At 34.9% G+C, this 16,372-nt stretch overlaps 1 protein-coding gene across 3 annotated transcripts in view; it reads right to left on the bottom strand.

The window, feature by feature from the left end:
* ATRNL1 (attractin like 1) overlaps positions 1 to 16,372 on the bottom strand; it is a 415,015-nt gene that overhangs the window by 245,155 nt on the left and 153,488 nt on the right. For all 3 annotated transcript variants that reach the window (XM_057370287.1, XM_057370289.1, XM_057370290.1), the window contains exons 22-24: positions 2,812 to 2,906; positions 2,098 to 2,176; positions 767 to 924 (exon numbers count right to left, since the gene is read on the bottom strand). In XM_057370287.1, the coding sequence (XP_057226270.1) occupies positions 767 to 924; positions 2,098 to 2,176; positions 2,812 to 2,906 (332 nt within the window). The remainder of the gene's footprint in view (positions 1 to 766; positions 925 to 2,097; positions 2,177 to 2,811; positions 2,907 to 16,372) is intronic.

The raw sequence follows: 16,372 nt of genomic DNA, 5'->3' as shown, positions 1-16,372 counted from the left end.
TTACCATTTTAACAATTTAATTTCTAAGACTTAGTTCTGTATAGTTAAAATCTATTCATCCACATAATCTCCTTCATTGATGCAGGGGATGCTGTGTTCACAAATGCAGCCATAGTAATGATCAGTATAAATATTGCTGGAACTTCAGAGGCCAGGCAGGAATCATGATTGCATTGATTTTTTTTTGAGTCTGCTACTGCACAGTATCTGAGTACTCCAGAACATACTGAATGAAATTGATTCCTATGAAGTCTAAGAAGAACATAAATTCTAATAAAATACACTTAGTCTTAACTGAAGTCTGTGATATTGATACAGTCACTCAACATTTAAAAAAATTAGAGGCTCAGCAAGCTAATCATTAGCAAAGGATTGCATTGAAATATCCAGGTCCATACGTATTTGTATACCCTTTTCTATGTTTACATCCAAATGCTAAAGTTATATTACAAATAAACATTTSTTCAATTTAAATTCAGAATTTAAAATCAACCGCCTGAAGTCTGGCTCCCTACTAAAGTAAAAACACAGAGTCATGGAATGGCAGYACCTCCCACCAGGCCATGCTGCTCAAAGCCCTGTCCAGCCCAGCCTTAAAATCACACCACGATTTGCATAATAGAATTCTTAGAAAGAACAGACAGAATATACAGAAAATACAGCATGCAAACAATGCTGTTTGTTCACTTTCTGTAGGAATGAAATAAAGAAATTCAATGTAAAGCTAAAAAAAAAGTGTCTCTAAAAGCACAAAGCAGTCACTCACCTGTATTTTGATAGGCCAGGAGAAATTGCTGACATAGACATAGAAAGTGATGTTTGGGTTGCTTCGAAAGTTAAATTTTTCACAGGAAAAGCTGTCTCTGTATTCCTTAATATTAGCCTTGGAAACAACAGGAATCTCTTCTCCAGATATTGTTCCAGCTAAAAAAAAAATTTAAAAGCTCAGGTGGAGATTTACGTATTTGTGAAAAATGTTAATCCTCATTAAAGATGCCAAAGTAAATTTGAATTTGCTTTTGGTGTCTTCACACTAAAACTTTAACAACCCCTTATTATAGTTTACATGGCACATTAGGTATATTTAATGTACACACAGAGAATTCACCAAAATTTTTACTTTGGTTTCAAAAAAATTATATACAAGTCATGAAAGTGACGGAAGTAACATGAATTTYACMAGATAGTTATTATGGTCAGCTAAASAGATAATATGCTTTACTCCATAATTGATGTTTCATTTCAAKAATAACTTATAGCTCAATAAAACCTGAATTTGTCTACATCTTACTTTTTTGCTGTAGAGTTTTAATTGTTCATGAAAGTGTTAATAATGTAACAACTAACAAACATTTATCAGTTTTTGCAAATAAATGGGTGACTGATCTGAGTTAAAGGAATAAACAGAGTTTACTAACTACATATGTTAARGTACTTCAGAAATGAATTGATGAAGAAATTGATGAGTTTAAGAGGAACTCTGAACCTTATTTAAAAAGATTTTTTTTTTAACTATTTCATTTTAAGCATCATGCCTCTCCTTGGATGTGTTTTCAGAAAGTCAATAGAACCAATTCAGAAAAACTGTCTAAATTAAAACAAAGGAGAGTAATGGGGTTCAAAGTAGGAGAAAAAAATTGATAAGCAGCTCCTTTTATCAGCCTACACAGAAGAACTTTATTGTTTGATATCAATGTTAAGGTTAATAATTAAATTTTTAGCTTGAACACTGAAACAAAGAAATAGAATCTCAGTCTCTGCAGTAGTTAAGGAAGCAATTTATCTTAATTAAAATCACAGCATTTCATAACACTGTCATTTWAAAAATTTAAATAGGCTACAAGCTTTTCCTACCAAAGTAATTTCAATTGAATAGAGGAGAAAGTCAACATATTAATGAAGCTTTATTCAGATTGCAAATTATCATCTGAGGTTTAAATAATATAATTAATAATGGCATAAGGATAATGGCAAAAGAACACATTTGGCAAAGTTTTATTATCAAAATTAGCAACAAAGAGACAATCAGGTTAAAATAACTGAAAGGATCATGAAATCATTTGAGGGGAAAGTCATCATAGCAAAATTCACTCTCACCTGTAGAGCCAATAGACCATGTAATATTGAGGTTAAAGTTGTTTGATGCATTAATTGATATATCCAAATTTTTATTTGACTAGGTTAAAAAAAAAAAGAAAGAAAAAAAGAGGAAAGTTAGCAAAATATATCAGAATGTATTGCATGTAACTCTATTGCACTTAACTAAATACAGCCTTTTAATCATCTTCCAGTTTCATTTTAAACRTAAATAGAAATGGCAATAATTCCTGCCAAAGGCAATGCTCTCTTTTGCTTCAATAAGACCAGGGTACAATTTAACAAATAACACCAGTTATCCTTTTAGATTGTCGTAAAAATAACAAAATAATTGTCTTTAAAAAATTAAAGAAAAAAAATACATGCCAACTGCCTAAATTTTAATCACAAGCCAAAAGTTACTTTCCTCACCTAACAATGTTTTCTTAACTGAAGGATCCACTAATTCATCTTAGGAAGATACTAAAACTTGTTATTCATGGGAGCAACAATAAAATAAACTGATAATTCTTCAGAGTACTGGTCAAACTGAAATACATCTACCATTTGGAAAGTGCCCTCAATGAAGGCACTGGACTGATTTTTCAGCTTTCAAAAAATGTGAACTCTCTCTAAAATATTAGAGACATTTTGAAAACCTTTAATCAATATCACATACAATGGAAATCTTACTTATAAGTCCCTAAAACGTAACTAAAATTAATGTTTTCTTACCTGTTCTGGATTTGCTATAAAGTTTATGGCAGTGTGATGGCGATCATCCTCTTGTAATAAGCTGAAGGTAAACTGGTAATCAATCAAAAGGCTGTCTGTGGACAAAACAGAAATTTAAAATAATAAAATTAGGTGTATATGTATTWATTCTACATTATGCAAGTACCTAAAAATTTACCAGTCACATTTATTTTAAAAGTCATGGAGAAATCTGTAAGTCAGAATTACCCACATACATTTCACTGTTGAAGTATTTGTACTGTAGTTATTTGAAACAATTTTATAAAGTGATTAAGTGAACCAAAATTAAAGAAAAAAGTTAGGAAAAAAACAGATTCTATCACGGAATCAGAGCAGCAATTAGACATAATATAAAATATCCATTCTTTGTGAAGTAATTATCCCAAAATACAGTATTAAGTGTCATTAGAGAATTATCAGTTTCCTAATTTCACTCTAAAATAATTATTCAATTACTAGGTTTAAAAAATCTGGAAAAAGTTGCATCTCCTCTAAAATCATATGGCATGAAGGCATGATATTGTAGTGAACAACTACTGATAACTAAATGGCACAATGGAACTTTAAAGGGAAATTATGTGACCATCGTTTCCTTTCCAAACTGACAGAATTTTAAGGGATTTTGTTAAGTGGCAAGCGACGTAAACTGTTCATATAAGAAAAACAAGTGGCTGTGTAATACTGCTCAAAAAAATTAAATTTGCCTCCCCACTGGCATTTCTTCTACACATATTTCTTTCACCCCATGAATGGAGCAGAGCCTGCCAGGCAGCTCCCACACGCTGCTCCTGTCACTGCTCACCAACAATCTGCTGAGCTGGCAGAGGTGCAGAAGAGAGAAACAGCCACCTCCAGATGATCCAAACCATGCCTGGCCCTTCCTGGGAGGAGCACAATGTGACTGGGACAAGGCAGAAAATGTTAAATTTTGAGATTTGCTCTTGTGTTCCCAAGCCAGAGGAATCAGACTAACCCTTACTTGGGTCACGAGGAAAGACTGAAAACAAATTTTTCTGCAGAGGAAGAGGTAGGAACAGACTCATGAGGATGAAATAGAATTCAAGCACCTCCATAATGCAAGAAAAAAGTCACCAGGAATGACTGTTGTCGCAATCCATGGAGGGAGCCGTGTAGAATCCCAGCAGGAAATGTTCAGTGCAGTCAGAATTAAGAATCAGCAGAGCTCTGAGAGATGCAAATTTTGATAGCAGGTAAATAATCCCTGTGCAACAGACAGTTTTGAACCACAGATGGGTGTGGTGGATGCATCTTGAGCGCTCTGTTACATGGGCAGATATCTTCAGATCCAACAGAATAAATCTTCTAAATCTTTTACCATTACAGTTCTAAAGGGATCAAAAGCTTCTGGTTTTTTTTCCATCACAGGAAATAAGGAGGTGACTTATAAGAGTGCGTGATTCTGATATGCATGTTAAAATATGGTAGATCACCTTTGATTCCACAACCAAATGAATCATTCTGGACCCCTATTTTGATCCCTRTCCTTTTGATATTCTACCAGTCACCAACCCAACACAAACAGTGTGTTACAAATAAAAAATAYGTGATCATAAAAACAAAATCAGTAAATACAAAGAGAGTGAAAGATTAGGTCAAAGCAGAAAAAAAGCTGTGTCAGCCTTTTGTTGGATTCAATAGTTTGCTTACTGCTGACAATCACCTTTTCTACAGCAACACATCATCTGAAAAAATACACTCTACTGTATCCTATGGGAAGGCTGACACAGAAAGAAAAAAAAAACCCATTATATTGCTAATAGTTAAAGCAAATTGATGTGGTTTGGTTTTCTTCATTTTTTTTTATTATTATTATTTTCTAGTGAGTGTGAAAAGAAAAGTAGAAAATAAAGCTTCATAGAATCATAGAATATCCTGAGCTGGATGGGACCCACAAAGGATTTACATAAAAAGAATCACCTTGACCTTTAAAGGTGAAAAGTTTACTTTCTGTATTATTAGCCACCACAGTYCCATTATTCAAATAAGAATAAGCTGATCTAGATGGCTTAGCTAACAAGTTTGGACCAGGTTTTTGCATTTTTATGAAGGCAAAAGATGAATAAATACTACATTTAAGTGCCCCATTTATTTATTAATACCAATCTACACTTCTATAATTACGCAAATCTAATTAATAAATATCACTGACTGTAATGTGCCATGTCTCCATGTTTAACAATCAGACTACCATTGCAYCAGAACATATTTAAAGGTAACAGGACAGGGAAAAAAGGCAAGTAAAGACTGACTCCTATTAAATGGATTAATAAACTCTTCAATAATCATGAGTAGCAAGGCCAAAAGGTTAGATATAATGGATATATATGCTCAGTCTCCTGAACTGGTGAACTTGGAGTTCCTCAAATACAGAGGACTGCTGAACATGAATCTTTACAGTTATTGTAAAGGTACAGTTGACCAGCACCACAGAAAGTACTCCCACAGAAATTCCGGCTACAGCAAGGACTAACTACAAAAAGAAAAAAGTAATTAATTCCACCTTTTCTTATTGCATTTTACCTACAATGCAGTTGTGACAGTAAACCGTAAAAACCACTAAGAGTTAGTTTTGTGTAGAGCCTTTTGTACTCAGGACATCTCAAAGTATCTTGTTGTGTTATTAATTGCTACATTATTTAATGGTTAATCAATTAGATGCTCCATTAATAGCAGCAAAGTTCACTATGAAGTCTCACACATTATCTCCTCTCTAGCAATCAAAAGCCCTAAACAACACAATCTGTGTTATTCAAGAGCAGCTCTGAGAGCCAAGGCATGAACTCGCTTTGGGATTCTTCAAAGTTGCCAAAGGACCTCTAAAYTACACTGAGCCAGTCCCACAAACTGGGAAATGAAGGTCAGCTTAAAACTGTTCAGAAGCAGCATTAACAAATACAAATTATGTCTTTAATTCCACAGAGACCTGCCACAGGACAGATTAAATATCTGCCTTGGCCTCAGACTGGGTGCTGTAAAGCAGAAACACTTATCTCTTCAGAGACAATTCCAATTCAGGGAAGGTACCTGAGRTGTGCATGACTTGAATGAAGCAGACAGAAGTGCCTGAACGCAGTTAGGTGATTCAACAGCTAAAAGGAACTCAGATTTTCAGCAAATGAAAGAACTGACACTGAGCAAACATTCCTTCCCATCCTTCTGAGGACTGCAGAAGTTTGCTGAAGGAATTTCATGGCTTGGAGAAAGGTTGACAAAACTTCAGGAAAGATTTGTCTGGACTTATTCTTAAATGGAAGATTCCAAATCTCTGGAATCAATGTTAATTTATTAGAATATAAATTGGTAGAAGTAATTTAAGAAGAAATTCAAAACAMRAGTAGAAATTAAAAGGGATCSTAAAGAAGACTCTAYCCATTGCATCCTGCTCCTGMCTCCCTATCCTTCCTCACTCTCTCCATCTGTTTCATTCTGTAACTTAGGACACTCTTCCCCCACATGTATTCAGSAGCTCTCAGGGAAAATATCACCTCCCTCTCCTCCAGAAGGCTCCACCTTCTGCAGACTGAAGTAGGCAGAACAGCTTTCCTTCCCACTGCCAAACTTCTTCCTAAACATAACCTGAAAACATAATTTATGCCAATGCATCCAAAGTGCACATAAACTAAGCAGTTACACAGTACATCACACTATATTTCCCAATTCACAGTGCCTCTCAAACTAGAAAGCTTAGCCTCAAAATAGGTACAAAATKTAAACTAAAAGTCATTTCTAAGACTAGGACCTGTTCTGAACAGCTGAGTGTATAAGTAGCCAAATATAATAGCTAAATGTAGAAATAGCTATTTACAGTGCATTCAGTATATCCTGTTGATATATACTGCTGGGCATATTTACAATTAGCAATTTAGAGAAGATTCTGCTCCACGTGATTTTGTTTCTGCTTTAAACCTACTTCATGAAGCCACCATAAATACTTTTATCCTTCACATAAACAAATGAGACTTTGTTTACCAAGACCCAGAACAAATCTAAGATACAGGTGACTCAAGCAGCAGCCAGACAGAATTTAAAGTCACATTCTACCCTATAACTTATAAACTCGCTGAACTTTCATGCCTAAAGTTTCACGGGGAAAGTTTGTGAGGACACAGAAACCTTTCCCCAAACTCAGAACACACAGCTCAGATCTTAATTCTGCACCACGCAGTATTTGGAATCCACAAAGTGGGTATTTTTGAGCTAGAAGTCAGCCCAGAACGGCCTCATATCTGTTTCCAGGCATTTTGTTTCTTTTTATCTTAGAAATCATTGATTAAAGTAGAAAAAGAATGTTGGGAGATAGGATCACAATACCATTCTGAAATCATCAATGGTCAAATATTACAAAGACTTATYGAGCTTTTTCACATGTCTATTTTGATTTTTTCTAAATCCTTGACTGCTTCCACASTCAAAAGAAGTCATTAAAATCAATTAAAAATGCCAGTAATGAGCACATGTGAGAACAGAACAATAATTAGGTGAGGAAAGATGTTTAATTAAATGAAGAAAATAAATTTCAAATCAATCCTTTAACCCTAGTATTGCTGTTAACTTTCAAGAAACCACTATTTCYTTAATGAAGGTCAATGACTTCTGATATGGATAATATGGTTTAAGACAGAAGTTTTGTACTAATTCTGAAAAAGGAACAGACCAATTCCCATATTCAAACTTTCAAGTACTGTAAGAAAACTGAAAACTGATTTTTTAAATGACTGAATATTCCCAAAAGAACAAAGGCCAGACAATTCTTCCGTATTTCTAGAGCACCACTACAACTCTGAGAGAATATAAAATTACATTGATAATTACTTTTTTAAAAAGGCAATTAAATTGAATATGTTTAGTATAAATTAGTGATACATTTATATATGAATAGGTATGTTACAGAGAGTATTAAGAYTCTAAAATGAACCACTACAATCAAGGGTGCCTGTAAATTATTTTTGGGTGAGTGCTCACTTAATGGGCAGCTATTCAACACTTTGTTCTATGTTCAGTACTCAGTGTTGGGCCCATGCCTCATTTACTACGTGCTACAAGCCCTTTTCTGAAAATGGAATTAATTTCTAATGTGGCTTTCTATAGTATTCATCACTATCATTTTCTAAGTTCTTCACAAAAGTTAATGAATTTGTTACAACATTACTGAAGATGAGAAGGCATTATGAGTGCCATTTTATACGACAGGAAATGAAACAAAGAGACCAAGGACAAAACCATCTATTAAAAAGGAGCAGCCAATTTGTAATACCTGGAGTYTGATTTTTCATAATATTTTGAATTATATAACACYACATATGAACATCGTCATTTGGCAGCTCCTTCCAGTGTTCACYRTATTTTTTTTCACTTTTACATCAAAACAGGAGAGGAACATAYATTCAACTTTCCATTACATTATCACTGATTCGTTCCCCACAAATTCATTCAGTGCATTGTGGAATGAAAGTTCCTTGGGAACTGGTATATAGAAATATTATTAAAAACTGTGCAATCATTCTCTAATAAAGAAGCAAATAAAAAATTATTGTGACAGCAACCTTCATTCTTCCACTTTCTTGCACCCATRCAGCATATTTCAATAAAGGGGGTTTATTAAGTAATTTAAGAATCAGGCTTGAACAAATTCTAGAGAACCACTTTACATCTGAGCTAYCTTTTACCTTTGAACAAATCATTCCAGGAGAGCATCCAAGTTCACTACATCTCTCAGCAAGAGGGAAGAATGAACCTGGGTTCCCRTAAAGGGAGTAAGAACATTTGCAACCGGACACATTCATGTTTATTTTTTTTTAATTTGGTCACTGGCCATTCTCCCAAGATTCCTCTCACACAGCTCCTTAAAACACAATCTTAAAACTGAACAAAATGGCAAAACACTTTCATACATATACAGAATTTCTGAGAAATGTCTATTCATTCTAGCTCCAAAAGTTTAAGTTTAGCAGAAGTTCTAAGCCAAAAGTGCTGCAATGTATGTCAGCCAAACACAAACAGAGTGTGAAAGTAGACCCACCCACCCACAACAGTCTCATTCCCAGCTACAAACCAATCATCTCATTTTGTAAAGATGAGGCGAGGATCACATGATCTTTAACTCATCAATGACTAAAGTGGGTTTTTTTCACTTTTTTTTTTCTAGATACCTAACAACTTCTGTTTTGTGAATAAAAATCTCAAATTCTAGTGTTGTTCTATTTTTATTTCTTTAAATCACTTAAAGTTGTAAGAACTTCCATCATGATTGCAACTTCAGACTCGTCATAGTCTTCCCACACTTCTCTATTTAAGGATCTGTCTATTCATGCTGATTCTAAAATTCATACTCTCACCTCTTCATTGCACAGGCRGTTTGTCTCTCTCCTACTCTTTCTAGTGATTGGTCTCTATTTCCAGCAAGAYTTTGTTGAGAACAGAACTATTCATRTTCCTCTCTATCAGTACAAATGCTRCTTTTGAAAYGAAGCACCATTATCAAATGCTATAAATCATATTCATTTGTGACCAAATGAAATTCTCCTTGTATTACATCAAAGTTAGGGGGTTACCAGCAGACCTATTTTCAGTCAGGATAATTATTTTGAACTTTCAAGCAGCTGCCTGATTCATTCCTCTGTCATCTGTATCTCGCAGTCATCYACTGCCTCATTGTCATTGTTACACTGGATATGTTGGTGTCTGACATTACTTGTCCATTGTGATAAAACAAAAAGTCATTTACTAAAAACTTGCATTTTGTTATATGTAATCAGAGCGCAATGAGCTTCAAAATACCCCAGCACTTACTATTTATATKCCTTTTTCCATTTCAAAAAAGAGCATGAGAGAATGAATTTCCCATAAGTTCAAAGTCTTTTAGAAYATACAGCAATAGTAATTCATTGTTTCCTTTGCTGCACTTTAGAAAAATGTACTGGGCTAAAAAGCCCACAAAAAAACAGAGGGATTAATATCATAATCAGCAAACGGGGTAACTAAGTTTTATTTTAAACAGAAATCTTTTCTCTTATGAAAATTTAAGCTGCTATTTGGAAARGTCTAAAGAGTTGCCAGTTTTGATCCTAAGGGAGGGCCAGAAAAATCTGACCTGTATTAGAATTTTATTCAGCTAAATTTTGCTACTTGTCTCAGCTCACTCTGTATTGACTAAAACTTTCAGCAGATGACAGAAATGCACAATGTGCAAAGAGTAACCCTGGTTTCTTTTTACTGAAAATAGAAAGGCCTCAAAGGTTAATTAAGTCTTTACACATAAGTTTTACAAAAATAATTAGGTGAGATGCATCTCACCATAACTGTCACAGAAATAAAAGTGTGAAAATGCCATGGTAAACAAGGCTGGACATCTTGTTGAGATCTGAAAACTGAGGTACAATTACACTTAACTGGGGCCTTTTGTGTGTGTGCAGTCTCAAAATGATGCTCCTAAAGTTTTTAAACCACAGACCACAGGCAAGTATCATAATTTTGCCTAGATATTTGATCAAACTCTTAACTGAAAACTCTGGAACAACTGATGRGTTTTCTGTGAACAGCTGCAGACCATTTTCAAGCTCTGCTCAAGAACATCGTCTATAAACAAAGTGTGGAAAGCAATGGCTAGAGAACTGTGAGCAAAATATTAGCAAAAGCAGCAGYAACAAAGAAAAGTGAATGCACCATTTAGCAGGTATTTAAACATCAGTTTTAGGAAAGGTCTAGATGTCTCCAGTGATGAAGCATTTCAAAACTCACGGCACAATCTTGTCAAAAATGTATTATTTGACAGTAAGGAGTGCTCCATTAACGTACTTTTGTCACACAGGACAGTCTTTGTAATGCCTCAATTCTTRTAATATTCTTGAAGGGTCAGAAAAGTGGGAGAAAAACACAAAACAAAACAAAAAMCTCTCATTAAAATTATTACAGAAGAAATTCAAATTTCTCTCTCCATGAAATTTGTGTCACCACCCTKGTAACATTCATATTAATATTACAACTCTAAGATGTGAAATAATTTTTCAACATACCAGCTCAATACTCACTAAACCTGATTCTTATTTATTTCCTTTGTTATACAGYATGTTCACACTGAAGAGATCTCTGATCTGCTTGTTCTGACAACAGAATTGGCACATCTAAGAAACAACAATGTTAAATTATTGTTTGATTTCATGTATTATTGCCTAAGAGGGATGTTTCTTGTCTATGAAAGTAGTAAATGAAAGCAGTCAGATTTTCATGTTATTTTGAATCTTGCTCATATAACATTCAGTTTATTGTATAATCCCTGAAAAACTACTTCATTTCCTTTTAGAAATCATTTTTTGAAAAAGCTTCCATTTATGCATGGCTCAATGCCCAAAATATGGACATGGCAAAAGTAGTATAAATGCAATTTTCAAATTGTTTATGCTTTATACATGCATATGCTCAAGCTTTGCTATAAACTGGGAACAGACAGAAGTCAATCAGACAATAACTTCCACATTCTTTATCAGCGGAGCTTTTATCCCGGTCCTCAAATAACCAAACACAGATCTTAACAATTAAAGAAGCAACCTCTTGTTACTCAGGCCTTCCRAGGAGACAAAACACGCAATTCATAAATTGTCTATAAATACACACAGATAAGTATTATCTCAACATTTTAAAAATTCTCTTCTTTCCTTTCTCTCATGATTTAGTTGAACTTTGCTTAAGAAACCCTAAATCTAAAGCCCAAATGTCAGAATACCCTCTATTTTTCTTGACTTCACATGACTTGTACAAACTRCAMAAYGTAMCTGGAAGTCAAGATGTTTCCACTTYGCTGTGYTCTATCYTGCACCTCAAACCACAAWAAACTATTAGTTCTGAGAAGTCAAATCTCTCATAGCAAATAAATCCAGACCACCTTCAGGAAAATTGCACTTCATACTGGACAGAAATTATGTCATAAACCTCACTGAGCAGCGTCCTCTGTTTTAAAGTCACAAATTGCAACAGGTGCTTGTATGGTAATAAATATAATATGCTACATCTGCATGCAGGAGAAACATTTTTTGCATTTTAACTTTGAAAAGATGTAACACAGGMACTTCTTTATTTAAAACACCATGAGGTGTTTTTGAAGTAAAATCTGTTGATTTCAATAATAACATTCTCACTCAACATAATCATTGCTCACGCTGAGTGCCAGTTCAGCAAAAAAAATATTGATGGAACAGTAAAATTCCAAACATTCACAAATGAAATTACATATCTGTAATATTGCCTTTAAAACAGATGGGAGAAAATATCCCAACCCTAGCATGAAATAAAATAYAGAGTGGAAAACTCCAGAAAAAATAAGTATTACCCCACTTCCTACAAATTTGATTTGTAGGACTGGCAGTCAGGTACATAACATAATAAGCAGTTTGGTTAAAATAAGCAAATTCAAATAACAGAGGAAGCAAAAAATGGAGCCCCAAAGGCCGCTTTCCTCAACCCCAGTGCAGTCACCCATCCTTGAGGAGATTTATTCTCTGCCTCAGAGAGGGAATATTGGCCACCATGGCAGGGCTCACTGACTATTTTCTGAAAGTCACTCAGAGAACTCAATTTCCACCTGAAACAGCTGCCAGACATTAAGCGAAATATTATATTTTCCTAGTGTTATTTTTTTTTTCTATAAACCAGGAACTAAATACAGCTGTGCTTTCATTAATTCATGATTTTTAATTTTTTTGGCCACGAAAAGAAAGTACTGCAGACTGAAATGCACAAATAGAATAAATCTCTTCCTCTTTTATTGGTTTGGTTTGGTTCTTTTTTCAGATGACTGGCTTACTACAGACCAATTGAGACATACCATTACTTTTTGATAGATATCATGCACAAACTTTTTGACACAGCCTTTCTGAGAACTAAATTAGCATGTAAAAGGGAACAGCAAACTATAGCAAATACTGACAGTCTGTTTGTCCTTGGTATTTGAAAAGCAGTGATTGTTCRCATCATCTACAGCTGACCTTCACAGACCAGAGACTGTGGTGGGCAATCCTTGCCAACAGACATGAAGTGACACAATTGCATGATGCAGTCATACACTGTCTTCCTTACAATATTTTCGTTTTTCTCTTTCTGCCACTTATTCTGTAACTCATTCTAACAATGACCTCTCCATGTTCTCTTTCATTAGCCATTCCTAGCACCAGGAAAGGCTCTAACACTTTAAAATCCATCTAGCCATATTTACAAAAACACTTACAGAAGCATTAAGTATTTCTACTCAACAGAAGTAGARATCTAAAATTCTCATTTCATTGATGAAAAAAGAAAAWAAAAGYKATATTGYTGCCCTTTTAAGACTTTTCTTCCCACATTTTGCATAGCTTGTCATTTTTACAAAATTATTCTGATAGCYGTGGCATTTCCTTAAGGGGCTAACACAGTAAAGTACATTTATTTCCCCATAACATAAAAAGACAAATCAAATACATATATATTACTTCTTTACCAGTGTATCTTCATRCTCTTTGACAGATACATTTTTCAACTTTCCCTTAATGTCTAGTTTGCTATTGTATCTATTTTCCCAGTGCACGCTGCTGCTTTTTGACCTCACCGAGTTCGCTCTTCCATTTCATGTCAGCATTACCCTTTATATCAAGTGACTACCAAATTACACTTTGCTGTCAATGGGTTATATTTCTGGAACATATTTTAAAATAATATTCACTATTCAAGCTAAGAAAAAGTGACAATAAATTAATATCAAGGACTCATAAGCTACATTGCAATATGCTGAAATGGAGCTGAGTTATCRAGTCAGAAAGTTGAATTTGACAATGTCCACATTTAACCTAGTTTAAGTTTCCTTAAAGTTTATATAATCTAAGATTTTATCATCCTCTTGAGATAGAAATTACCCTCAATTTACTTAAGTAATCCTGCAAGAGTCCCTCCAACACTCTGTAAGGGCCTCACGACAGTAATTCTTAAGCTGAAAACATTCCTGACTACACGTGTCAGGACTGGGCAGTTCAGGAYCCACTCCTCAACAGTGTAACTCACKCTACTSRAATATCTGCATTAATGGARGAGGCTCAACTCCYCTCCAGTGCTTCATGTTTGCCAGAAAAGCACCCCAGCTGACATGGAATGATGCACTGGTTTGACCAAGAACTCCCAGTCAAAGGAACCAACACAAATTCTCCTACATCCCCATTGAAGTCAGGMTATGTTTCTTCCTATTTCAGCTGGTTCAAGGTTTCACGATTGATTTTCCCTTGAAGTCCCACTGATCAAGAATTCTCTTTTCCCTGGGAAGTCAGCATGGGAAGTAAAAGCACCACAAGCATTCTCCCTTCACTGTCAGAAGGTAAAGCAAAGGGACTCTGATGGATCCTTCCCTGTTTGTTTTTACAGCTCCAGTCCCAAGGAGTTCCAAGGCCCCCCTGGTGTTTGAGGAGTGACAGCTCTTTGTCTCCTGGGAYGTGTTCAGGAATCACACACACAGAGCACACTGAATACACAGAATGAGGATTCAGAAAGTATCCATCCCTATGAAGCCATGCTCGGTGTATGGACAAAATCAAATGTTGTGTATCTGTAAATACTTGCATTGGTTTGCTTCTGGTTTGAAACACTGCTTCACCCATGGCCAAGGTCCCCTACAAAGCAAAGGACATCCTCTGAATGAGGTCTCACCTACTCTTGCCTCATCAAGCTCTATAAATACTCCTATTTTATACTAACACCTATTTTATTCTAATACTATACAGCATATTGCAAGAACAATAATATAAACATAATACAAAAATAATTATGGCACCTGTGGAATAGTCCTCTAATTCAGACTTTTATCTGCATGCAGTATAATGCAATTTTTTTCTTCTTTTTAGCAGTTAGAAAGTTAGCTTCCCCAGAGTTAATCTCTTCTATTTCTTTGAGATARAGGAGCACATCTAAATGAATAATCACTAAATTGACTGTCTACTTTGGCAATAAGTATTAAATAGTAACTGTAAAAGAATGCCAGTMAGTAAATTCACTGATATATAAGCAGAAGCTACCAGAGAAAGCATATTCATTTTTAAAAAATTTAAAAAAAAAAACCTGGCCTTTAAAGTAAAGAAAATCCACAATATTAAAAGAAAATTTTAATTAATATTTAAAAGAAGATAAATAAATACATACATGGAAAAATTCTCCAACTCAAAAGCTGAAAATGATTGGCAGCAAATCTGTTTCTTTAGCCTGCCCAACAAAGCTGCAAGCCAACCCAGCATTTGGCAAATGAGTACACAGAGCCTGGGGTGAGATCATAATACTTTATTAGGAGCTTCAGATYCTTGGTGTGGTTATTGTTTTAATTCTCTGGAAGGCGACAGTTGGTTTGTGCAGTTATTTTAGCTCAGGGCAAAGACTCTGTTTGTCTGTTGCTCTTTATAAGTTCTGAGTTGGTAGGTCTGCTGAGGCTAATCTTTGCTCAAACCATCCTAGAATTGTCTGATTTAAACTATAATCTGTTTCACCAGACTCTTTAAACACTAAGAAGATTTCATTTTAAATAGAATTTTTTKKKWTAAGTCCATATATTCAAAAGACAAYGTCAGTCATTACTGTTACTGTATTTATAAATAATAGAGATTTTTTCAGTCTGTATCAAAGTCAATCAGTGTTAGATATAATTGGTGGAACTCATTATTTTAAGTCAAGCATGACAGTTTTACAATTACAATATGTATTCAGTTTAAATTAATGTTGTCCCAAAAGGAAACATGAACTGTTCAAATCAGCAGCRGAGCTGGTARCTGCTGCTGCACAGCTCTCAACTCRGCTAAAGCAAACACATTTTCRAGAGCTGAAATTTATTGTTTATGMCCTTTAAGTTTCAACATAATTTTTAAATATCTGGAAAATCCCTGCTAACAGTTTTACTTATTGTGCTACTTGCTATTTATCTTCTAAAACACTCTCCTTGGAATGTTCTTGAGTTTAATTTTTCTCTAAGTATAACAAGTCTGCCACCTAGTGCTTTATGGTACCTCTAGTACATGTTTTACTTGAAAATTATTTTTTTACAGTTTTATTGATAAAAGAGGTCATGTTCCAAGTCCCAGAATGTACAAACATTCATGTTTGCCTACAGAGTGCTTCAAAATCACACTGCATCATCTTGCTGACAGGTTGCATTACATTTTCCAACAGCTGTGAAGCCACATTTGTATTTTTTGACTCACACACAACCATCTTGTAGTTGTGTTCTTCTTCTGTGTGGTCTGAAAACCTCAGAGATTGTAAAAGGAAAAACCTGAAAATTATTTTAAGGGGGAAAAGAAAAGGCAAAACCAGTATGATGTCAGTKTAGTATGAGAGATTGGGAAGCCCARTCTGTGGTGGGCAGCCCTGGCACTCCCAGCACTGATGACAGACCCACCCTGGAACACTCTCTGAGCCAAATCTTGTTGAGATTCCCCTGCCTGGAATCCAGGGGCAACAGCTCTGTGRTACTGGTACCCTACATGGGACACAAAATCTGGAGAATGGTGAGGAAAAGGATGCATAA

This window comes from Malurus melanocephalus, unplaced genomic scaffold, assembly GCF_030028575.1.
Source record: "Malurus melanocephalus ecotype Western Australia unplaced genomic scaffold, MMel_1.1 scaffold_122, whole genome shotgun sequence".
In the NCBI taxonomy this organism is placed as follows: Eukaryota; Metazoa; Chordata; class Aves; order Passeriformes; family Maluridae; genus Malurus; species Malurus melanocephalus.
Note: the sequence above shows the minus strand (reverse complement) of the source record. Positions and strands in the feature narration are given on the sequence as shown.